At 37.5% G+C, this 27,034-nt stretch overlaps 1 protein-coding gene across 2 annotated transcripts in view; it reads left to right on the forward strand.

Moving 5' to 3' along the window:
- Positions 1-27,034, forward strand: part of LOC130417454 (uncharacterized) — a 136,207-nt gene that overhangs the window by 75,816 nt on the left and 33,357 nt on the right. For both annotated transcript variants that reach the window (XM_056743017.1, XM_056743016.1), the window contains one exon: positions 1,070-1,237. In XM_056743017.1, coding sequence (XP_056598995.1) covers positions 1,070-1,237 — 168 coding nt within the window. The remainder of the gene's footprint in view (positions 1-1,069; positions 1,238-27,034) is intronic.

Below are 27,034 nucleotides of genomic sequence, written 5' to 3' on the forward strand. Positions count from 1 at the left end.
GTGAAATTATCAAAAAAAATATTTTTTGTTATATATTATTATTATTTTTAAGTTATATGTTTCCTGAAAAAAAAGTTACTTAACAAATAGGTAAAACTCTTTTTTTTCAAAACATTTCACTATTTGTGTTTCACTGAAAAAACTATAAACAGCATTCAGGTTTGAAACAGTAAGAAACATGCGATTTTCTGTGACAGAATTTTTAGGTGTACTGTCCCTTTAAATGGCAAGCTTCACTAAAACAGGGGAACCTGGCTTGAGCTCAGCCTCTCATCCTGTCGGAGGGTCTGGTCTGTGACCCGAAGGCCTATGAGAGGCTTTTATTCAGGGTTGCGATGGGGCTGTAGCTATTTGAAAAATCCCTCCTTACTTCTTTTGAAAATTGGCAGAAGTGAGTAAGGGCAATTCTGCACGCAGTGGGTACCGCGTGGCCGGTTTTTATACGTGTGTGTGCAAGGGTTGAGAAGGAAATGACGGGTATTTGTGAAGGCTATGACTAGCCCGATAGAATGAGGCAGAAGGAAAGAGAGAAAAGGAAAGATGAATTTTACAGCTCGCACAGATCCATTGTGTGGTTGTTTGTGTAGCAGGTGGTACATTGTGTCTCTGTCTGTTGGAGAATGGACTTCCTTTCGTGTTTTGATTCCATTTGGCCGTCTAATGAAACCTAATTAATTTTGTTGACATTGTGGACCCCACGCTGATATGAATGAGGAGCCTTTTTCTCCTGGAGGTTTTGGAATGCTAATCAACGATATTAACCCAATTCTGTCCTGTATGCATTGCATGCCATTCTTTTTCGCTCATTAGAGGGAATTAGCATTCACAGCAAGCGCATGCTAAAAGGTCTCTCACTATCTACTGTATGTATCCACAGTTAAACTACCTCGTGATATTTTAACAAGACCCCTTATAGTCTCATGTCTGAATGGGGTAGTTTCGTGAGGGTGACCTTTGCTGAATGTAAACAGTTCTTCAAGTTTATGTGCAAATACGCTTTATCGTTGATGGTTGAGTTTGTGTTATGTCTTTCTCTTTGTCATTTGACTTTTGTCCTCTTCTCCCTCAGGCATCCTACGTACTGCTGTACCTGATCTGGACAGGGAAGCACAAGATCAGTATTTGGTGGTTCTACAGGCTAAAGACATGGGCGGCCATCTTGGAGGCCTGTCAGGAACAACGACGGTCACTGTGCGACTGACAGACGTCAATGACAACCCACCGCATTTCACACAAAGTGAGTAACTTTTCACATTTTGTCAACATATGCACCTTACAAACACTGTGGTAATCATAATTTATGTTTCTACAAAGGTTATTAATAAAGTAATCAGTAACATTATAAATATAATTACATTTCCTGTTTAACAGACATTTTATTTAGATTTGAATAACAAATTCAATTCAATTAATAACCTACAATATGTGTTGCTTACTTGACCACTTCTTTAATTGAAATTTCTCAGGTGAATATGTAAGTATTCAAATAAGAGCCACAAGATATTTTTTTTGTCAATGTTTTTGCATTTTTAAAGAGTAGGTAGCATGAGATCATGAAAATGACATTTCATGCAATCTGTTATGTTGCCGTGTTTGAAAGTAAGCTGTCTACCAAGTTGTAAGTCCGAAGGTGAATAAATAACAAAGTTATTTGCTTGTAAAAATGGGAGTCGACTCTGAATCACACAAATGAGACATGAACTAGTACAGCCGCATATCTACGTCATTATACATAGTCCCCGCCTACGTTTTGCTGAGACTGACGCGAAAATTTGCTTTTTTAGTATAATTAAGGAAAGATCAAGTATATTATTAAGTATAATTTGTTTAGTAAGTATTAAGGCTGCACGATATATCGTTTTAGCATCGATATCGCGATGTACGCATGCGCAATAGTCACATCGCACGAGGTGCGATGCAGGGAAAGTTTTTTTTTCTATATTTGCCTGATATAAAATAATGAATTCAGATTTATGGGTGCTTTTTTTTTCACAAAGCACATGTTGTTGCTTCACGTTTTTGACACGCACCCTTTGCATGTGTGCGCATGACGAAATGAGCGAGGAATGGGAGAAAAGCACCGAAATGGACGACGTTGTCGCCAAAAGAAGCGCATCGTCAATTATTTGGAAATATTTTGGCTACAGAAAGGATGATGTTGACCAAAAACAGGTACTTTGTCGGGAGTGCCGTGCAGTAGTTGCCACAACACGCGGAAACACAACTAATTTGTTTGATCATTTAAGTCGGTACCACAGAGCTCTGTATGACAAGTGCAAAGCCAGATCTGATTGCCGTCCAAAGCAAAAAACTATTTCGGATGCGTTTGCCAGTGTTACACCATATGCGAAGGGTTCCAAGCGGCATAAAGAGATCGCGGATGCGATAACATTTCACCTGGCGAAAGACATGGTACCAATTAACACGGTGACCAACCCGGGTTTTGCAAACATGATCCGGTCACTTTGACAAGCGTTATGTTATACCATCACGCACTTATTTTTCTCAAGTTGCCATCCCAGGCATATTTATTTTTGGAGAAATTCAAGACATCTGATGAACAGTTCTGTATTTCTACACATCGCAATATATATCGCAGAAAAAAAAATATCGCAATGTATGTTTTTTTCAATATCGTGCAGCCCTAGTAAGTATACTATTATCAATGGACTAGTAGTATGCTTGGAAGTGTACTATTTGAATACCGCTTGGGACTAAATGGACCCATTTTTTAGTTTATAAAAGTATACTTTTAAAGAGTACATAACATGAGATCATGAAAATTACATTTCATGCAGTGTGTAATGTTGCCGTGCTTGAAAGTAAGCAGACTGCCTAGTTTTAAATCCGAAGGTGAATGAATAGAGAGTTCTTGGAAAAAAGAGAGTCGACTCTGAATCACGCAAATGAGTCGTCCCTAGTCTGATTTGCGAACCGCCGCAGATGAACGTCACTACATATAGTCCCAGCCTACGTTTAGCTAGGACTGCCCTTCGTTTTCAGTAGTAGTAGTTCAGAGTAGACCATCTGACCAATCACATCAGACTAGGCTAGCGGAAAGGAGGGGATTAGACAGAAGAAGCGCGGAACGAATCATTTGAGACTCATTCAAGAAGTAAGGTAAGAAGAACAGCTGATAATTACGAAATAATAGTGTTTTTACACTTCTATCTACATAAACTTGTTTTTGGACACTCCGTTAATCAAAATTGGACATAAAAAATCGTTAGTTATGTACTTTTTAAGTACTTTTAACTGGTTCAGAATGCAGCAGCACGCGTCGTCTTCCAGCAGCCCAAAAGGGCTCATGTGACACCCCTTTTCATCTCTCTCTACTGGCATCTCTTCTGTGAGTAGGTGACAGACAAATGAAAAAAAAAGCTCTCTTTTAACAGGTATTGGTCTAGCTTTTGTTGAAACTACTAACGTTGTATATGCACCTATTGTATTATTGCTCCTGTATGACATATACTTCTAGTACATTTGTAAGTGTTCTTCAAAGTGTTTTCTTATTAAACTACTAGTTGAAGTATTTTTCTGAACATACTATTTAGATACTATTTTTGCACTTGAAATACTTGTAATATACCTCTAACTGTACATGTACAGATGACTCAAAATCTTTAATTACATTAACATATTCATGTTCTCCTGACTTGGAAAATATAAGGAAACACAACCTAAACCAACAAAATAAGTCAATTAAATTCTCTTGAGATCAAATTTATTTCTATGGCACAATTTCAATCTTTCACAGCTTTATAAATACATAATAATATAAAAAGTAGCTATATTAATGTAATAAGTTGTGACAGAAGTATACAACAGGAAATTATGCTATAGACATAATAAAAAGAAAAAAATTCTATAAAGTTCATATAAAAAATAATAAAATAGAGACAAAACATTCCTTTGTGGTCACTTGCGATAACTGTACAAAATATTTGTTACAGGCATACGGTATATCATTTTAACAAGGGTTTTCAAGGTCATTCATTAATGTCTTTTAGAATAATCACTTTTAGAAGCCTTCAAATGCTGTACGTGTTTGGAAACTTGACTGTCTCTCTCCGACAGGTGATTGGGTTTGTAACAATCACAGTTCTGTAAGAAAGAAAAACAACATAACATCACACTTACATTACAAATATGAACAAGTGTGCATGTCATTTAAAGAATCAGAAGCATCTTCTTTTTGTACAAGTAACAGAGTAAAAAGGTCTTTAATTGAAATATTGTGTATGAAGTTATAAGAGAAAACAAAAGTTATTTTTATATAAAGAAGAATTCACAAAAAAGTGTTTGTGAGTCTTTCAGCATTTGATAGGCATTACATTTTAGAATAAATAAAAGTTTGTTCTGATTGTAGAATCTGATCGTATGAGCTGCATTACTAAAGAACTGATATACAGACTAGAAGTGATTTTTTTGTTAAATACACTAAATACACAACTTTGAGGGGTGCTGGTAGATTTTATGTTTTAAGCCAGTATGCAACATACAATACTTACATTGTATACGTCCACTTGTTCCAGAACCCAACTTCTGCAAATGAAAGAGAAAATTTGTCTACACCATCCATAGAGTATAGAGTAATCTAAAAGCTAGTTATAAATCAAACATTTACAACAGACCAAATTTACCTTCCCAATGCAAATCACTAGTTGTTGAATTCATGTTTTTATCTCCATACCAGTCTATATTATACCATATGACAACATTAACTTGTCTACAAATTATCAAAACAATTACCAGTTGCTAGTTTGCTTACCATGTTTTTTTAGGTTTCAACTGTAGTAAAACCATGTTTTTCAAATTTTAACTGTAGTAAAACCGTTTGATAATAAATGTCAAATCAAAATAATTTAAATGCACTTCATTTTTTTGATCAAGCATTTAAGTTCCACACATTTATATTTATTTTATTCCAAGACAATTCATTCATGTCACTGTGTTAACTAGATGTAAATTAATTATAAGACAATGTGAAAAACTAGAAGAAAATGTGTAGATCATGAATTATGTTAAACTCTGAAGAAAATTAACTTTACTTGCTGTGGCAAAACTTGGCACTCGGTTGCTTAAGTGTTTTTAGGTGGTTGCTATGGTGATGCTAAGGTATTCTGGGTCATTGCAAAGGTGTTTACAAAACTGCTCTAAATGATTGCTAGGGCATGGCTCGATAGCTTCACCACCATAATATGCACAATCACTTTTAAAGTCATAGCCCAACTCTGCTGTACAAGCTGCTAAATTTTGTCTACGACAAACGGTGCGGGACAAGTTATGCACCAAAGTTTTGTCCAGAAAATAAACTGAATAATAAGACGAGAATGGCTAACTTTGTGAAAAGTATTTAATAGGCTGTTCAAGCAAAAGAATAGACACAAGTACAAGCCAAGTATATTTAGAAGTCAAAAGGTTAAGTACAAGTACAGGCCAAATATACTTAAACTTTTCACCCCGTAAAATAAAGTATACTTAAAAGTACATAAAGTATATTTCTAAGAAGTACATAAGAAGTAGAGAGAAAGTATACGTTCAAATTTTAGGTTTAAAATATGCATACTTATAGCACACTTGAATAAACTTATTTTTGATAAGGGGGGTTCCTACTTGACCAGAGTTTGACCAGCTAAAAACGTGGCCAGAACTTCTCTAAAACCGGCCTCCTTCACCAGCTTCGCCCACATTAAAGGCTGCAACACCAGTTTAAACTAGCCAAGCAATTAAATTTTTTTCAGTAGGGTTTCTACTTTGATGATCTACATTTGCCATGATTGACATTTTAGTGAATATGTGTGTTTTGAAGTATATTTTATGTCACTTTTTATTATCTTTAGCTCTATTTTTGTGAATACTTTTGTTACCATGCTTTTTGTTTAGGGGCATGTTGTTGCTTAAAAGTTTTCACATCGTACTGAGATATGATACTAACGTATATATCCATATCCTCTTTATGCGATGGACTATGAAGTCAAGACCCATAAAGTCAAAATATACCCCAAAATCTCCCAAAATACAAAAACAAAAGTGTTGGCCTATTACTACACATTAGGAGAGCTGAAGTTTTTGTAAGTTATAAGAGCATCTTACAAATAAGCCTAATTCTATCAAGTGCTCCCCACCGCCACACCCCCAACTGTTTAACTGCGCTTGCATGGGAGCGTAACATCAAAGCTCCTCTCCAGTTTGGCTCAATTACATACAGTACCGCACTTCATTAGCATGATCTAAACAGATCCCATTCTCTTCCAACAGCAGCTCTGCCCTTTTATGTTCTAAGGCTGCTTTTACCGGGGTGAGACGAGGTGAGACGTTCTGAAGGCATAGAAAGAAAACACTTGTACGCTGAATATATCAAAGTCTCACCCAGCTAGACTTTCAGGATCACCGGATGAGTAAATCCCGTGTCTGATTTTGAAATCTCACTGGGATTTCACCTCAGATAAAAGCAAACAAATCGCATGCGTTTTGGGGGCTGTCTTGACCATCGCAATTACGCTTGAAGGATGTTGTAGGGAACGCAGGGGCTGATGCGTCCCTCAGCTTAATACATGCAGACTCAGGTGCAGGGCGAGTCGAGCTGGTTTATATACTTTTTACAGCCTCGGCTGGCGGAGGGGAGCAGAGGAGCTCACTGTGCCCATGTGATGGATGGTCGGATAGATTGTTTGACGGATGACTACATAGGTACTCCTGTTAAGATCAGTGTCTTTTTTATGTGTCGACGAGATGAGAAGCAACGGTACAGGGAAGGTTTCATCATAAATATTACTAATTTATTTCCCCCGAGTCTCTGGCGGTTACTGAAAATGAGAGCAGAGAAGATGAAACAGGTGGAAACGACGGGATTGTGGAAAGACACAAAAAGCAAAGATGGTGGGATGCTGTTTGAGAATAGAGAGACTTTGTGATAATCACAGTAATTTGTACTCAGATGAGGTGAAAACAGGTGACTGCAACACGGAGGGAAATAGATAGTTTAACTCTGTTCCCAGAATAGGGTAATTTTATTTATGGAAGTATGTGTTTGTGACTGTTTACCTGTGTGTGAGTGTATGTCTTTTTATGTCTTCCTCTGTTTATGTGTGCGTGTGTGTGTGTGTTTCTGCCTGTGTGTGTGTCCGTCTGCCTGCGTGTGTGTCTACCTTTCCCTGTTTGTCTGTATGTGTGTGTGTGTGTGTGTTTGCCTGTTTGTCTGCTTATCTGCGTGTTTTTCTGCCTGTGTGTGTGTGAGTTTGTCTGCCTGTGTGTGTGTCTGCCTGTCTGGGTGGTCTGTGAGTGCGTGTACCTGTGTGTATGGGTGTATGTGCTTCTGCATGTGTGTGTGTGTTTGTCTGTCTCTGTGCGTGTATCTGCCTTCGTTCGCGTGTGCCTGAGTGTGTGTGTGCCTTGGAGTACGTTTCTCTGTGTGTGTGTGTGTGTGTGTGTGTTTGCGTGTGTCTGCCTGTGTGTGTATGTGTGTTTGTGCGGGTGTGTGTTTCTCTGCATTGACTACACTCTGGGGACAAATCTGTCCCCAAATATGAGCTAAATTGGACAATTATTTGCAGGGAAACATTTTCGGCATCTTTTTATTTTCTTTATTTCTATGATGTTTTTACAAATTATGTTTATTGTTAAACATGAATTAAATTAAGTTCCACTACTGGCAGTATTCATTGTGCGATACGAAACAGGCTTACAATACAATAAATACAAAACCATAATCAAGCAAAAACTGAACTTTTGACAGAGGATTGCTTTCTGATGTTGCACCGGATATAAAACTTTCTACTCCCATTGAACTTGCATTTGATCTTTTTCTGTTAATCTTAAAACGTGGAATGATATCAGAGGATTTCAGAGCATTTCTGGCTTATTGCCATAAACGTATCCCTGCGAAGACGAAAGTGTCTGCTTGTCTCGATCTCAGCAGTCTGGCAGTGACCACAGACTGCTATCTGATTATCTGCCTATGCCTTGTTCTGTAGCTTGACTGCAATCACAGAACTTGTTATTGTCAATGATCTTTCTCTACATCTTCATATCTCTGTCTCCCTCTCTCACTCATGGCATTCACAGCATCACAGACCGACACGTGAGAGATTTGCATGCATGCTTACAGGAATACACATCAGCGTCTGTCTCGCACACACATATGCATTCGTGTCACATACACGCCCGGCGGTTCATCAGGCTTAGGGTGGAAAGGACGTCTGGGGATGAAAAAAAGCACTCAAAGGTGACGGGTTTGTCTTCAACCTTAAGGGCTAATTTTCATTCTGTGTATCTCTTCCCCATCTCTTGCTCTCTCTTTCCTTTTTCAGTGCTTTCTCCACATCTCTTTTATACATGCATTTCCTATATCTTCCTCTCCTCACCTAGCTGGTCTTTTTGTAAGGCTCTGCAGTGGCTAGTTGCATGTCAGGGCAATAAAATATACAAGTATCCAAGCAAATCTCCTCGTCGCTTTCATCAAAACACTTACTGCGTGCTTTCAGCGGACCATAAAGCCCATTTATTAACAGTAGTAGTCCTCATTAAAGCGTAAAGCTCATTCAGTGCTCTAGCTATGCATTATGGAATCATGCGGTGTCAGGTTCAACAGGCAATTAAGACTGATGCATATTTGCTCTTAAAAAGTATAATGGCAATAGAACGCCACGCTTTGGGTGTAACTAGGATGCACCCTGTAAACCCATCTCAGCCTCTGCTGGAAGCCATTTTAGAGTAAGGGAAGCGTAAGAGCATTAGTTGCCTGACGTCTTCCAAATTCGTTTGATGTTTTCTGAGAAGACAGCAAAGATGTTTTAAACTGTGAAACTGCATCCATTATGACAGGGTTTTTTTAAAATATGTTTACGAGTGCTTTAATCTGGTAGTCACATGGGCTCTTTTCAACTTTGGGGTTCTTGATTATGCAATTAAAACAAAAGCACCTTCCCATAATTAATTTAGTTTGGATTGGTCTCCCACTGGTGGCGAATCTCTCCATATCTTTGTGTTCGTTGGTTTCATCCAATCCCACAAGGTTACACATCTACGGTTTTCTGGGCATGATGCGATAAAGACGTGAATTGCGTATCTGAATCCATAAAAATGGGTCCCGAGGGCGAGCTCTCAGAGCGTGAAGGAGGGATGAGAAAGGGAAAGTATGGGGAGGGTGTAGAGGAGAGATGAGAGCCGTGCTAACAGCCTCATCTTTGCTTTACAGTCCGCTGTAATCACGCAAGTCTGAGTCGCTCTCGTCTCACGCTGCGCTTGGAAACGCTGCGCGAGTGATGCGTTTTTTTGCAGCATGCTCGTGGCTCTTAATCTGTGATGTGGGGCCTGGTCTTTGTCCGTTTCCTCGAGTCAGTTTGCAGGAGAGGCACTCAGCCATGTGTTCTGATCGGATAATTTGTTGACTGATTCGGCTGATTTGGTTTGGTATGAATAAGGCAAGCGGGGAAAGCGTTAAGACTCTTGCAGGGTCTCCTCGGGGGGTTATAGATTGCATTGGGGCATGAAAACGTCCCTGAAATCGCTTCATCGTATCACAACGCCTAATTAGAGATGGGATCGGATTGGCCCTCGGTTCCACACGGGGCGCTGGGACAGGGCACTCAGCGGTCATTTGTGGTGATAACTGCTTCCTTCCATCCAGCCGAAATGTGTGTTTACATAGTACTCTATGTATAGATCCAGCCAATCAGAGATGGAGTAAAAGATTGCCAGGGTCAAATGGCTTCTGGGAAGTGACTTAATGTCATAGTATGTCATTAAATAGAGACATTTATAAGTAGCATTGCAAAGCCTCTTTGAGATTTAAATCCCAAAGCAATAGCCAGTCACAAGCAATGTGTTCCTGTAGCTCATCGGGTTAGCAACACCAAGACCATGTGTTTTATTTTTAAAGAACGTGCATACTGATACAAATTGTAAGAATGCACTGTTACTTGTTTTGGATAAAAAGTAAATAAAAGCAAATTGCACACGTGTGATGCGTGTGAAATATTACAGATAACAAAAATGCTTTAGCGTTATTATAAGGGTTATTATATAAGGTTATTATGATTTACTTAGAAAGTTATATCAAATACATTTTTGCCCTAAATATTATTTGAAAAACATAAACTGAAAAACGTATTAAATTAAATTATTAACTGATAATAAATGAAAACTGAAATATAAATAAATGAAACTAATATAGCTATATAAAAAATATACATTAACACAATTGCTAAAAAATTAAATAAAAAATTAAAACTAAATTTAACATGAAAAGTAAAATAATCAAAATAAAACCCTAGTAAAAAATAGATATACTAAAATTTATTTTAAATGCATTTACATATGTATGTACTTAATAAAAATAATGCAAATTTATAGGGATTGTTTGGTTTACTAAATTTGTATATTCAAAGTCTGCTAATTTGGAACAACTAATTTTGTACTTAATGCACTTTAATTCTGCAGAACAATAAATACCATGAATTCCTTGTGAAGAGTGACATTAAAACATATTTTAGGCTTAATATTACGAAATGTGAATTGTTAGGTGGTACTCCAAATAAATATGTCAGCCAATATGTTAATACATTTAAACAATACTTATGAAAGAAATGTATTTTAAATGTTAGTTTTTTTACTGGGGAAGCGAATACAACATATTAATGAAACTACTGAAAAAAAAAAACTATAATAACTGTACTTCTAGTCTTACCAAAAGGACAAAAATGACCAAAAAATTATTGCACAAGACCAGCATCTTTGTCATTGTTCTCAAGAGGTTTTGCATCAGGGCTTCCATTGTACATAGTACAACATACACCCCGACACAATGCCAAACAAAACTCATATTTAATGTAGTACGTATAATTTCCTTGACCAAAGTCGGTAAAGACGAGGTTATGGTCACCTCATGGGGATGGATGATTTTGCATAAAAAAACTGTTCCTCAAACCTGTCCTTCTCAGGGTTGATCAGCGTATTTATTATGCTATCCTAATTATGCACAAATATATAGTTTATATATACCATTTTGCCTATAAAAACCTATGCTGTAGAAAATCCAGCAACAGAGAAACTTCCTCAATCGTACAAGGAGACAAAATACAGTTATTTTCGGACTATATTTCTGAGCAGGTGGACAGCGATATGATCTGTAGGGGAAACTTTGTTAGGCGGATATTGGTGCTGTTTGAGAAATAACCCAAAGCCGAATGTCAGCGATGGAATCAATCAGTAAGTTGGCCGTTGTTCAGCGAGAGTAGTGGAGTGAGGGAAAAATGGTCAACGATTTTGCTTTTCTTGTCATCAACCCTGGCAATGTGCCTTCACGCAGAATAATAGGAGTTAGACCCATTCTTTTTGTATGGGGGCAGAGAACGTAAGAGATTGGGCAGGGTGAGTAAGAGTGAAGTGATTTCCATGCTAATGGGAATGTTCCCGGCAGGGTTTTCTGTCTACGCCTATGTCTGTATGATGAATGCAGCCGTCTGACCGCTGGCGCAACGGGGTTCTCGCGCCAAACCATGAACCTGCAACTCATGCAAGCTGTGGAAAGTGAAGTGAGCGCTCGTATAGAACTGAAAGAGTGTCTGAATGTTAAATTCAAAGCTAATTCTTCTGAAGTTTAGGGCTCTCACGCTGTTCACCATGCAGCTGAAACTCAGCGGTCTGGTCTGTACGTTGACGCCATTTATTATTTAACCGTGTCTGTGTGATGATGAGTAATTGAAGTATTTGAAGAAACTGTACCCAAGGCAGGTCTATTTTAGATTACAGGCAGGCTGAATCACGGGACCAATTCAGATATAAAATCGTATGTTGAGGCTGTTGTTGATGGAGGTCAACGTACGTTATAGTACTTCAGTTACAGTTCTTAGTACTGTAATATTGTCTGTATGTGACATCATAGAGAGAAAATCACTTTAATCTGATCATATACATGCTGTCTCTACTACATCAGCTGACCTGGAGCTTCCTAGGAAAGCCACAGAAACAGCATGACAATACACCAGGAGGCTTGTACACGATTGTCACAGTTATTAAAGTGGAATTACAGAGGGGGGGGATTTATGTTAAAGTTATTTTGAGCTGAAGGTGTGGATGTGGTTTGATTACCTCACAGCCCCAGTGGTCTTTGTGAGAAGGTAGAGCGGGAGATCTCTGGAGGTTTTAAAACCCTGAAGGAACCACACAACACTGGTTGCACCACCTGTATCTTTGCTTAAAAAACGTCTGACAAAAACACAATATCTTTTCCTATCCTTCTCATTTTCTGCCAACCTTTTCCATATTCTTGTTCTCAAGCAATATGTGTTGCCATGTCTAGTCTATTTTCACTTTTACTTCTTCCCATTGCAAGTTTTGTGTGCCAATGGGTTGAAATGCAGGAATGAATCCCTAAAGTCATTCTTCTGTGTTGTGTGAACAGAATACAGGAGTCATCCCAGAACTCCTGGTGGTTTATAGTAAAATAGTGAAAAGTCAAATAGTGATAACCATGACAATGTTTGGCATCTTGTGGCTGTAACAAGATGCAGCTGAACCTGTTTCAGCCATTTACGGTAATGCAAAGCACTATTTTCCCTCTCAAGGTTATGTGAATTTAAATTGGGCAGACATACTCTGTAATTTTAATCCCCCTCCGTATCAAACACTTCTGTATTTGTTTTTACACAACATTTGCAAAACTACCTACTGTTTTTCAGCTCACACTGGGGTCCTTTGAGAAATCTAATCTCACACGATAGGGATGGGGTACATGATGGTGTCGTATTCATTTTTCACAGCACTTCTCCTCGTTTATTTTGACCTTCGTTGTTTACAGCAACTAAAGCTCACAACCTGAAGCACATGCATTATGGATTCAGACCAGTGGCGGAGCTACAGTTTTATATGTGAGGTGGCCATGGGGTGCCCAAGGCTACTTCAGGGGTCCACAGACCTTTACAGAAAATGTGTGTGTAACCCTGACCTGGCATTGAATTATAAATTAATTATTCTTCGGATTGCTGATAAGAGGTACAAGTGATCATTTACTTCCCAGAGTAACAAAACAGTTGCACAAAGCAGAGATGGGAACAAGTCACATATGGTCAAGTCCAAGCAAGTCTAAAGTCTTAACCATCAAGTCTCGAGTCAAGTCTCGAGTCACAGTTTAGACAAATCAAGCAAGTCAAGTCAAGTCAAGGGTTCACCCTAAGCAAGTCAAGTCGAGTCCTGATAAGTTTCAAGTCAAGTCAAGTCAAGTCGCAGTACTAAAATAAACAGAGGTTAATTTTTTAGATACGTGTTTATTTTTGCACAGAAAAGATGAACTTATATACATACATTATGTATCTCATTCACATTGCTATATATGAATTATATGCATATCTGTGCAACATTAATATCTGAAAATAAAAGTGTTGCTTACACAAAAGAAATCCAGTCTGAAATGTATAATACAATCTAATTCAATTTAATTGAAACGGTCTACACAGAAATGGAAATACTTGTATCTGACAGAATGACTTAAGCATTTATACAGGCTATGAATCTTATAAACTAAGTATTGTGACTGACAACTTGACTATTGTATGTTTTAAGTATATGATGCTGTAATACTTGTGCTGTCCATTAATGTGAACAGTAGGCCTATAGGGAATTTGCAATTTATGGGAATCCCGGATCATTTTATTAACTTCGATATTGAATCCTGTTTATCAAAATGAACGGATCTTTTTCATTTCGGTAGAATATAAATTAAATGTATGTTAATATAGCCCAGAGATGAAGTTATGATGCTTAATCGTCATCTCTGCAGTGGACGCGCAATATGCACGTTTCATACGTAATATATAATCTGAGAATATTTGTTTTCTATTTGAACTGGTTTCATTGTTTGTTGTTATTGTGAGTATGAAAAAAATCCAAACAGTTAACAGATTCGAACTATGAAATTATTCTCGTCAGTATGAACGCAACGTTTTTAAAGAGTTATTTAAGTCCAAGTGATGTCACCGGCGCGTCCATCACCCGGTCATGCGCAGTATATAAGCGAGCTGCTATTCAGCTTCCACACGCAGTCCACACAAACACTTGAACATGCGCGCATTTAATATAGACATTCGCCAACATGTAATACAGAGAAGCCCTTCTTGATTTTAATGTTTTAAGAACATAAAAATCCGGGCTACGCCGTTATAGCCAGATTCCCCAATTCATCTAACTATGAGATGAGATGTAGGCCTATCAGTGATTATCGATGACCACATTTCTAATAATAAAAAAACAACCAAGGCAAAGTTATGACAAACAGAAACGATTAATTCATTATATTAGTAATCGTTTTATTACACTGACTATAAAGAAATTACTTTCTTACCTTTCCTTGTGGTTCTTGTAATGTCGGACGAAATTGGATGTTGTGGTTGTCGTGTCAGAAATCCTCGCGTTGCATGCTCTGCATCTGGCAAATCTTTTTTATTTTTCACGGTCCAGTTCAAAGACCTTATAGCCAAACGTGACTATCTGTGGAGCTCGACTGTTGTCCGCCATTGTAACGGCCACAACTGTTTCAAGCCGCCAGGCGCATGCGCAGTTTCCTCTCTATCGTAACTGCTCTACAGTAATTGGCTGTAACACCTTGTTTGGCGCGGTTTGAGTTGAGCAGCGTTAAAGGGACAGGCGCTGTAGTGCTGCTGACTCACAATAATTATTTTAGCTAATTTCATTACTTTACAAAGTTCAAGTCATTGTCGAGTCTTCCATTTAAAGTCAAGTCAAGTCGCAAGTCACCTGCTCTCAAGTCAAAGTCAAGTCAAGTCATTTTCTTACTTCTGTCAAGCAAGTCGCAAGTCCTGAAAATTGTGACTCGAGTCAGACTCGAGTCAAGTCATGTGACTCGAGTCCCCCACCCATGGGCGCCGTAAAGGACGATTCTAAGGGCCCAGGCTGATTAAGGGCCCAGAAGAGCAGGCCACCTTTTTATATTCCTATTTGTAGGGGGCCCAGAAATTTTGGTTTCCATACGGCCCAGAATTTCTGGCGGCACCCCTGCCCCCACCTCTGGCACAAAGTAATGAGATTAATGTAATTCTAAATGTGTGAAGTATGTTTTTTAATAAATCATAAAATATATATAATGAAAATGTTGAAAAATTGGTCTGACCTTGATAACCTGTTTAATTTAAACAGAAACAAAGCAGCACCAGAGGTGTCTTTAAACTGACGTGGATCAGAGCAGCATACAGTATATACAGTATGATAAAGCATATACTCATTCCATAGGACTGCAAGATTAAAACAAAATCTTTGATGCTGATTATTGCCCTTGATGTTGTAAACTTGATTATTACTTTGAGATATATTAGAATACATGAACACACTACCAAACAAGCTGAGAAGCATTTATGAATTATTTTATTGCTGTTTTAGTGCCGTTTTGATTCTCTAAGGAACATAAAAATCAGTTATTCAAACAGGAAATGTATAGAAAACTATAACAAAGAACATCCAACATCACTCAATGGCTTTAGGTTGTAAAGTAAAGCGTCTGATTACTCTAATGAATATCATTCTTACATCGTATCTGTTAATGGTGAACTTTGTGAGTGTGGAGTACTTTAGCACAACTCTTCTCCACCGGTGAATCATTTAAACGCCTCTGATTGGACAGTATATTCATGCCATAAACTTGATTGGCTGTAATGCTCAAAGCTTTAGCAGAGAAAAAACGCTGTCATCCACATTCGTTTTGTTCATTTTTTCACATTATTTAGATAGCGACTGTCGTAGATAGTTTTTTACTACGAAGGGACAGTTTTTCCTATTTTCTCATGAATTTGGAGTTGTTCACCTTGTTGTCATTTTTTTCCCAAAGCCTCTGTTAATTTCCAATGTATTTTGGGAACCGATTCTATCTGTTAATGGAGCCTTACATTAACTTACACTAAGAAAAGTTGTTTAGGAATCCTAAAGCCAAAGCAAAGAGTGAAACTTATTTAAAACATGGTTGCTTATTTCTAAAGTTTGTATAAAGAACACCTGCTCAGAAAGTTAAGAAATAGGGGATCTCTCCCCAAACTGTTTATATTTATAAGGTTAGAAAACGCTTGCAAAACTTCACATTTACGCAACATTTGAAAGTATAACGTCAGAAAGTAGGTAGATAAAACCATAACTGTCACGATTCCCTCTGTTTCTCCCTGTGTTTTGGCCAAGGACTTCACTTCCTATGATCCTCCACTCTCCGGCTATCCCCACACCTGTACCTCGACGGCTATCCCCACACCTACCCGTCAGCATCATCATCATCTGGACACTATTCATACTCAGCCTGTTCATTTGTTCTTTGTCGTGTCTATTGTTGTGTTTCAGGAATGTACGTATCTCTTGGAACTGTATAATAAACATACTTTGTTGGATTACGCTTCTTGTCTGTGGTAGTGGTCCCCGTGACAATAATGGTAGGTTTCAATAAAAAAACATACCTGGCTGAGTCTGATTTGAAATGGCTAACATATACGTTTTAATATTCCATTTGTTTAGCAAATTGCAGCGATCCATTTGCTTCTTTTCTAGTGCCACCTTGGACCCCCCTCTGGCTCTGCTACTGATTCAAACCTTTCATTTGTTTTTCTGTGTAAAATAACAGTTGGTGATTCAAGTACTGCCGACATCCCATTAGACATTTACATTCATGATTGTGACAGACAATTTTCTCTGAAGTGACTTAGAGTTCATTAAAGGTAAACATTTATCATGCAGTATCTTTTGTTAAAAGCTACAGAGCTCCTATCTGAATTATTAGTTGAAGTCACAGACATTATTTACCATCAAATCCCCCCCAAATCATACGATACTACCATAATAACCTGAGCATGGTACCACGGTAATGCCGTGCGTTTCTTAAATACCTTTTCTCCTTCGGCAAAGAAGTGAAAACTTGACGACATCTTGGTGCTGTATTAGCCGCCGTAGTGCATCGAAAGGGAGGGTGGAGGTTTGAAGTGAGCCGTTGGTTGCAATTCGCAAACCAGACCCCTAGATGGTGTTAAATTTCATACTTCTGACCTTAAAAATCCAGCTTTTAAACAAATAAATGTAAACAAGTGGATCCTTTACAGCGCACTTTTTGTAAGGGATCCTCTTTAAACAATTGTATCTGTTACATCTTTTGAAATGTTGTCTGGACTGAAATGGGGCTTTTGAGAAAAAAGTATTATTAGCAACAAGGGATGTATTATTCTCTGGCAGTTATTAGTAAAACTAGCATCGATGTTTTGTTTTCTTGTTTTCTTGTTGAAATCCTGTTTCAATCGAATATTTTCTCTCTGGGCTGTGATCTATGGGCTGTTTTATGCACGTTGTAAAAACTATAAATGTGCAGTTGAGGAAATATTTCTGCTCTTAAAAAGTACAACTGTCTGTGTAACAAACAAATAAAACCAGTTATTTAGATGCCACATAAAAGCTTACCTGACGAAACAGTTTTCCTGTGTAAATCATCCATTGAAAAACAATTGGGTTTCATGGCTGTAGTAAGAAAAGTTAAGGCGGCGCCTGTAAGATTTTCCCGTGTCCTGTGGCTGTAGAATCATCCGGTTATAATTAAGGCTGATGTGGACCAGTCTAGTGCATGCTGGGCCCATGAAGGTTTCAAACCGAGTCACCCTAATTTAGTGCAGATTATACACCATGGTAGAATGGCGAAATGATGGCGATGCAAGTAATAGCAGTACAGTTAGATAATAGAAATAATTCCAATAATTGTCTTCTATAATTAAGCTCCACATTCTCCAATAGCTGTAATTAAAATACTTTTGGTTAATATGAGCCTTTTTATAGCTTCCTTTTCATTTTCCCTAGCTTCCTATTTTGGCTCTGTTTATTAATATTCCAAAGTTCATGGCTTTCTGCTTCTGTTGACAGCATAATCACTACTCACAGATGCCCCACCCCAGACCTGTACCTTCTCCTTCTGCCCATAGAAACAGACACAAGTCCAGGCCTTACTCTGCCTTTTTACTTTTTTAATTCACCCCGTCTGACTTTTGTTTTGTTTCCTTTAGAAATATCAACCATGCGTTTTCAGTCCTTTATCTGTAAATCTGTCCATCTCCCACGCACCTCTCACTTTGAGTCATAATTTCTTAATCTCTCCCTCTCTTTCTAGTTTCCACCGGTTAGTCTTTTGATTTTTTCATATAGAGTTACCAAACTCCTTCGGTGCTGAATCCATGCTGCGCTGAATCCATCAGTTTGGCATGAGCGAGTTGTGTTAACCCCCTCACAATCCCATGATGCCGTGCATGCATTCACATGATGTGAGCTCAAGAAGGATGCGGCTGTACAGCATTAAGCCTCACAGCAGGAGCCGAATGCAAATATTGTGTTAAAACCCCTGTATAATCACATCATCTCAGTGGGTCTTTATTGATCGCATTGCTCTTTTGGTGAAATGGGCTTTATGTGCCCTTTTTGCTGTAGGTCTCATCCTGCTTTTATAAGAATGCAGTGTAATGAGAAGCGTTATGCTTATTCATACGGCCCCCTCAGATTTTGAGCCAAGTAAATTTCAGATGCAACTTCAAAAAATATTTCTTAATGTCTTTGATAGTTGTATTGCATGGTTTTTCTGCCCTGCTTGGTTGATTTGGCATCTATTTTAATGCTTTCTATAAATCCGTTTATCACAGCACAGATCATCTAGTGACGTGATTTAAGTTGTAGCTTAATGTGTTCTTTCCAAAGTAAATGAAATCACAGATGAGATCTCTTATAACCTCTGTTGTTTTTCTCCAACACAGTAACCAGTAACTTAAAGATTTAATTACTTTTTAATATTTTCCTGTTAGTACTTTTTCAGTTGAATCAAAATTAAAGCACTTTGACTTTTAAGATTCAAAACGAGCAAGAAGAGACTGATCTCACTGCTGGCATTAGCACAGCAACACTGCAAAAACTCTTTTCTAGTAGAAATATTGAAAACTTCTTATATTACAAGAATAATAACAAGAAAGTGACCTAAGACATTAAGGGCCCTATTTTAACGATCTGAAACGCAAGTGTCAAAGCGCGAAGCGCAAGTAACTTTGTGGGCGGGTTTCGGCGCTGTTGCTATTTTCCCGGCGGGATAAATGGCTCTTGCGCCCGGCGCAAATCTAACATGGGTTGGTCTGAAGTAGCTTCATTATTCATAGGTGTGGTTTGGGCGTAACGTGAAATAAACCAATCAGAGCGTCATCCAACATTCCCTTTAAAAGCAGGTGCGCAAGTTCCATTATGGATTGCTATTATTATGGCGTATTTACCAGGCGCAAAAATATGAGCACGCTCAACTTAACTGGTAAGTTGAAGACTAAGGTTTTTAATGTACTTACATTATGGTAAAGGTGATTTCACAGTCTTTTTTTTCAGTCTTTCAGTTTTTTCAGTTTTTCAGTCGATTTTTTTTCCTGGTTCTTGACGGACAAACCAATTTGTCAGATGTCCTTATATACATATATGTCTTGCCACTATTGGGCAAACAGGTCTGATCCTTAATTACTACAATTAGCCTGAATAATTTGTAAGCTAGATTTATGCCTATATTTTTTCACATCTTCGTGGCACACCACAATGAATTCCGTCATCTCATGTGTTAATATTTTTTTTAGTGTAACAATTTATGATTTGCAAAAATTACTGTTGCATCTGTGTAGATTACATGAGCAAAGTGTATGCGCGTTGTGCACGCTATACATTATGGTCAAGCTGCGCCCTTAAAATAGCATAATGAACAACGCGAAACGCGCCACTGACTTTAGACTAGGTTTTTTCTGGTTAGTGGCGCAATTGTTTAATGGAACAGCAAAATATTACCAGGGATTGTTTGCGCCGGAACACGCCTCCTTTTATGCGCTGAACCGCCCAGGGAGCGCAAGTTCATTCACTAGTTTAGCGACGTGCTTCTGTGGAGGGAAAAGCGCGCTTTGCGCGGGTGCAAAATAGGAATGACACATGCGGCGGTGTACAAAGTCAATTGCGCTGGGTGCAAGATAGGGCCCAAAGTCTTGTTTAATAAAAGAAAATATAAGAACTAGGTAAGTTTATTGTAAATTAAATCTACAGTAATTTACTGGCAAACCTGCTGCAAATCTACAACAAAGTTTTAGACATCAATGAGATTAAATGAAGCAAACAGAAACTTCTGCTTAAATGTGCTCTGTGTAATATGTTGGAGGATCTATTGGCAGAAATGCAATATGATATCCATAACTATGTCTTCAGAGGTGTATAAAGACCTTACATAGGCCGGTTTTATGTTTTTATTACCTTAGAACAAGTCATTTCTTTTTTCAAACACCATGGGTCCCCAACTCACACATCAAATTTACATCTACATCTGTATTAATTTCACAGCCCCATCTTCATGTGTTTGAACAATTGTCTCATTTTCAATCCTTTGAGAAGAAACATTTATAAAGCTTCAATGAGACACAACTGAGAACTCTTCTAAGCTTTGAAAGAGAAACATCTAGCAATGATTCTTTGTGTTACTGTGTGTTTTGAACTGCAGTATTTTTGTGTTTTGTAAAATGCTGTTCCACATCACAGTCACATGTCTAAATGTGATACATCCCATAGAGTTGCACCTTTTGCAGATCATTAGATTTAAAAAGCAACTTCTGTCATCATCTACCCACATTCTTTGTTTTTCCATACTTGCCTATTTTTCCAAGCAACATAAAAGAAGCTGTTTTGAATGATTTCAAGCTACTTTCCCGTACAGCAAAAAGGAACAGTGATCACTGGCTGTTATTTAATGCCAATTTAACTTACTAGAAAATCCATTTTACATCCCATATAAGCGCTGTGGTGATGGACATCTTTAAAAGATGCAGATTTTATTCATGCAATTTTCAACCGCTGCTTGAGCTTTAGCCAGCTAGACACTTTTATAATGACTCTCCTAACACACGGGTCTCTTTTCCAGAGCAAAATAAAGCCTTGCCCTAGTCCATAGATAACACTGTGGAGCTCTTATTCCCTCTTTCTTTCTTTAACGCTATTTCCACTTTCTCTTTTTGTCTATGGACCCGTCTCTCTTTTAGCCGTGCTTTTGCTATTCCATTCGCCTCTGTTTGTAATTGCCACATGTTTGAATCAAGCTGTTTTCCCCTCATTTGCAAACAATGCCTTCCCCTCTATCCATTCATCCATCGAGACTCTTTGTAGCACTTTTTTGTAGTAAGTGTGTTTCTTTTCATAATTCATCTCTTGCTTGCCCACATGCAGCTCCCCCTCTCCTTTTCGCTCTCCCTCTCTCACTCATTTTCGCTCTATGGGCCTGAGGTAATTTTGCTCTATGTTATTTACTGAGCTGAACCTGTGGTCATGCACAGAACTGCTAATTAACTCCATCTGCCCATCATTGAAAGGCACTAAATACTCACCTATTAATCTCCTATTGGGAGCAGACTCATACTGGCCATTCCCCGATCCTTACCTGAAGAGCCCAGCACCATTAGAGTGCATTTTAATGATTTAAAAGAATAAAACAAGCAGTCTCTCTCATCACGGAGGTGAGGCACGAGTGTAAAGGTGCTTCTTTGAATTGAGTTAGAGCAGGCACAGCGACAGCCCTCTATCGTCCCTTCTATCGCCAAATACACCAGCCCAGTGGGAGACACTATATCTCTAAGTCACAGAACATTGATCATGGCCTTTCATGCCGTATGATTGGCCGGCTACAGCTGCATTGGGAAAAATTATCATCTGCTCGCCATGGCTTTCTTGATTTGTGATATATGAGGTGATGGATGGCCATCATTGTGTTGTGTATGCTTTAAAGTGAGTTTTCTCAATCTTAAGCCATAGAAAATGACAAATGTGGCTAGCTGTCTAAATTTAGCTTAGAAGTCATGCACATTTAAACTGCCAAGAGTTTGATAGCCGAGTGGATTTTGGCAACATCAAAAATGTATAAAGTTGTGGCCAGAAGGGATGTCCAACTTCGGAAAGTTGATGTCCTTGCTCTTTATTTAAATATATTCATAAAGATGTATGCAAAAATATTGTATGAGTGTTGGCAAAAATTCCACTTAGCAAAAAATTGCCAACACATGTGCAAAGCTTATTGATCCAATACCCATGAGAATTGCTACAAAAATTTACTAAAAGATTGGACCAACAAAACATAGATAGCTGATTAAATTGTCATGATAATAGTTAGATTGTTTCCTATGAGCTTTTTGTTTTTCTTGTATTTTTTGTTTGTTTGCACATTTTGTATATTCAAACCTAATTCAACCTGAAGTGGCATTAAAAGTAAATAATTATGTACAGTGTATACAATAATCATGACATTAATTATGTAATCAAATAAATACATATACATACATATAAGGGTGGGCAAAAATGTATTATGATAAATCGCTTCCAAAATAAATGTTTGTGTTTATATACAGTAGTCTGTGTGTGTGTTAATGTATATATAAATGCAGAAATATACAAGCATTCGTAATATGTGACCCTGGATAACAAAAGCAGTCTTAAGTAGCAGGGCAACATTTTTAGTTAAAGCCAAAAATACATTGTATGAGTCAAAATTATCAATTTTTCTTTTATGCCAAAAATCATTAAGATATTAAGTAAACATCATGTTCCATGAAGATATTTTGTAAATTTCCTACCTTAAATATATAAAAAAATTAAATTTGTGATTGGATGGCTAGTAACAGTGCCTCTTATTAACAAATTCACAGGCATTTTTCTCAATATTTGTATTCTTTGTACCCTCATAATCCAGAGTTTTAAACGGCTAATCTCCGCCAGATATTATCATATCGTAACAACCCAATACATCAATAGAAAGCTTAATTATTCAGCTTTCAAATGATGTAAAACTCTCAATTTCCAAGCAATTTACTCATAAGACTGGTTTTGTTGTCCAGGGTCACATATAGATTTATATTTATACATTACACATAATACATATAAATTATATTTAAATATAAATATATATAAGTAAATATTGGTTATATAAACATAAACACACACATACCTAAAAACACATATTTTTGGAATGTTTTTGGAGTCGATTAATCATGATAAATCCATTTGACAGCAGTAATACATACATACTTATTTTTTTATAATTATGTGGAGTTAATTGCATGATAATTGTAGGTTATTAAAGGGTCTAAAATGCTGGACCATTTTTGCCAGTCCATTTAAGTCACATCTTGTACTCTGAATTCAAAAGACTGTCATCTCATAATCTCATGTCACTCTAAACTCTCATGACTTTATTCTAGAGAGCAGAAAGGGAGTTGTAATCAAAATGTCAAAAGTGGCTCTTTTTCATGCTAAGAAAATCTGTGGTCACTGGCGTGATCACTGGCTGTCAAGTTCAGTTTCAATTCTGTATGGTACATTAAAATAAATTATATATTAAGTCAGATTTGGACCCAGGTACCAAAATTATAACACTACACCTACATTTACATCACAATACCGCTTACACTTAAAGTAAAAACTACTAAGTTCTAAAAAGTTGTCTTTGTATCTTACCTGTAGCCGGGACAAGAAACACTACAAAAAATAAACTGAAATAATAATGTTAAGGCTATTGTATATGGATGGGCAGAACAGCCCTGCTTTAGGTGATATCAGCTATTGCTTCTGTGTGAAAACACTACATTCATTGTGTAACCCCCCTACACAATTCCTCTTTTACTTTAAGGAGTTATTATGTGCATGGGAAATGAATTGGAGAGAGGTTACTAGAATTTAAAATCAGGATGTATTCACAGCAACTAAACTTTGAGCATGCGACTCTGGCTAGAGTGTTGAGAGGCCTGGTTATCTTAAATATAGCTATACTGTGTTCGTAACGGTCTCTCCGGTTCTTTTTCGTTGTCACTCTCGTTTTTAGTCTCGCTCTATTTTCTTAGTCCCGCCCCCTAAACAACCCGATTGATTTCCCAACTGCTCTCTAGATGGCACTGATTGGATAACAAACAGAACTGCCACCCAGCCACCCAATACAAAATAAAATGACAAAGGGTTCAAAGGTTACTCACAAACGAGGATATTTCAACACCTCCACATTATAACCGCATTAACACGTATTAATACAAAAATGTATTACACACCAGGGACAATAAAACTGGCCCATATTTCAGGATATATTGTATTTCTGATAACAGAACACAAAATAACATATAAATTTAACAGGGTGCTATAATTGTCTCTGTGTGTTTAGAGGGTGTCTAGTTTTGTATTGAAGCACATGACCTTGCGTGTGTTTGTGTCATGTTCTACCAAATCCTTAAATCCCAATGTAAACATCTCCCCTCGATTTCTCTTCACCTCGATTCTATCTCAGGTGACATTTTCTTAGAGGAAGCGCATCCATTTGCTTGACAGAAGTGACAGAGCATTTTAATGTCCATGCTATGACACGGCGGCCACTCGCTTGAACCCCATTCACACGGATGATGATTCCAGAAAATTGCCAGAGTGCCTTCTGTGTGAAAGCAAACACATCCCGGATTGATCTGAAAGTATTTCCGCAAAGGTGAGCAAGTAACTTTAACGGGATCAGTCCAGGGGTGTATTCCAGAAAGCAGGGTTAACTTACCGTGAGCTAAACCCTGAACTCTCAGTTGATTAACCCAAACCTTGCTAACTCGGGGTATGTCTGTTCCAAAACAGACCTCAATCAACCCTCCCGAAAGATACCCAGAGTTAATGTCGCTCACAGAAACAACTTGAAGACAGTGTCAATGGATCTCAGATTTCACGAGTCACCATGGAAACGGCCAGCTTAAAGTTTTTGACTGTAAAACAACGTTATAAATCAGAGGTTTTTTTCACGGAAAACTTAAATCTGCATCAGAGTATAAAGTGCGGTATAAAAATCATAAAATACAATTATTTAGTTTATGTGTTTATGAAACGCTATAAATTAATTATTTAATGAAATATATAGATATTTTAAATATATGCTCTATTTTTATACAATAATATTTAAAACACATACTCATCATGGCTATCTTTGTAACATAAACTGTTACAAAGATTTGTTGAGATGTTTGTAACTATAATATTGTTCTAGTGTAAATGAATTTAAAATTATAATAAGAATTTAAATATGTGAACAATATGCCATGCTTATCACATTCGGGGTCACCTAATAAATCCATGGAAACCTGCCAGCCTGGGAAGCGAACTTGCAACCTTTAAGTTTTAAATCTGGCTCTCTAACCACTAGGCCACAACCATCTTGGACCCAATGCATCAATAATAAGTGGACAAGAGTAATGATATGAATTCCTCTGGAGTTTAAATTCTTCACTATTAGCATCCTTTAACTGTTGGAAATTGTAACATATGTATATTTATCCAGTGATATTTGGAGATGTTTAAATAAACCTAATTCAAATTATACAATATTTAATATAAATACATAACGTTTAACAATAACAGCTTACATTATTTTATTTAAAGATTATTTCATTTTAAAGGGTTAAATAATAAAGTTAATAAAAATGTTGTGAATGCTGAATTGCGATGGTTGAGATTGGAAATGTAATTGTAGTATTGCTGTAAAATTATACTATATTATACGTAATCTGTACTTTCACACCCACTTGACGCTTATCAAAAACGCACACATGCGCAGACAACCTGTATATCTTAGTAACATTTCCTTAAAACAAACTAACCCTGGAACATAACCTGCTCCGGCTAACTAACCCTTAAATTTACCCGGGTAACTAACCCTTAAATTTACCTGGGTAACTAACCCTTAAATTTACCTGGGTAACTAACCCTTAAATTTACCTGGGTATGTCACATAACCAGCTTTCTGGAATACTCCCCCCCCGGAAAGCACCCTGTGTAAACAAAAGGCAGAAACAATGCCGTAAAAGCTGTGTACAGGTACAGTCGGCTATACTGATGACATGCATCTATAATAAATCGTAAAACATTTGGATATAAAAGCAAATATGGTTCAGCAAGTAATTTATGTTCGTTAGTTAATCAACAACAAAAAAATACTATTCATCTTTAAATCACGGATGAATGCAAGAGTCATAATCACCAGGCTTAAGCTCAGAGATGCAAGAATAGCGTTGTCTAGCTATTAACACGGACATACACAGCGCTCCAAACTTGATCAGTAAGCAACTGTAAAAACCTTTAAAAAATGTGTGAACCTGCCGTGCTCGTGCTTCGCTGTGGAGAAGCCTGTGTGTTTCTGTGCAGACACAGCTCGAATTCCCCTTAAATATCGTTTCTCAATGCTCCTCATTGTTGTTTTTATAAACAATGTTTTTATATTGTTTTTAAAAAGTTTTATATAAAGTTTTATACAAAGTTTTTTATAAATAAAAAAGTTTGTTTTTGTGTTGTCTTTGTCATCTGCAAAAAGCAACAATATACTGTATGCTACTGAATAGAAACCAAAAAGAGAGATTATTTAGGCATATTTAGCACTAAATAAAGGCAACCTAAAAACAATGCAAGGAAATATCCTTGATCCGCGTGATCAGTCCAGTTTGCACGACTAAAGAAATGCACATAACATTACAGGATCTTCATGGGACGTCTGTGAACGCATGCACAGATTCCAGAAAATCACTGGCAGTGCAAATGAATAAAATCTAACGATCCTGGGACAAAATCCTGGACACATTATCCTTGTATTTTTCAGGATCTCTGTATGAAAAGGGTTTTTGAGTCACCTCACACACCTATGGAGACAGAGACTCTTCCCATCAGCCTCTCTGTCATCAAAGAGCAGCAGGCCATCGACTTCACGCCAGTCTGCCTAATTCAAAGCCAGGGAAAGTGATAAACATTACTGAGGGCGTGATTTGAAAGTCAGATGTTCATAAATCCCTGTAAATTTGTGTGGGTTTGTTGACATGAGGGAGACAGAGACACGCTTTGACTTTCATCTCAGGCTGTTGTTTTGCTGTGTCACAGACACAAGGTGTCTAATGGAGATGTAAAATAATGTTTCAGGTTGTGATGTGTGGAACAATCGTTGACTATAAACATCGAGAGAGGTGGAAGTGTT

The sequence above is a fragment of the Triplophysa dalaica genome, chromosome 3 (assembly GCF_015846415.1).
Source record: "Triplophysa dalaica isolate WHDGS20190420 chromosome 3, ASM1584641v1, whole genome shotgun sequence".
Taxonomy (NCBI): Eukaryota; Metazoa; Chordata; class Actinopteri; order Cypriniformes; family Nemacheilidae; genus Triplophysa; species Triplophysa dalaica.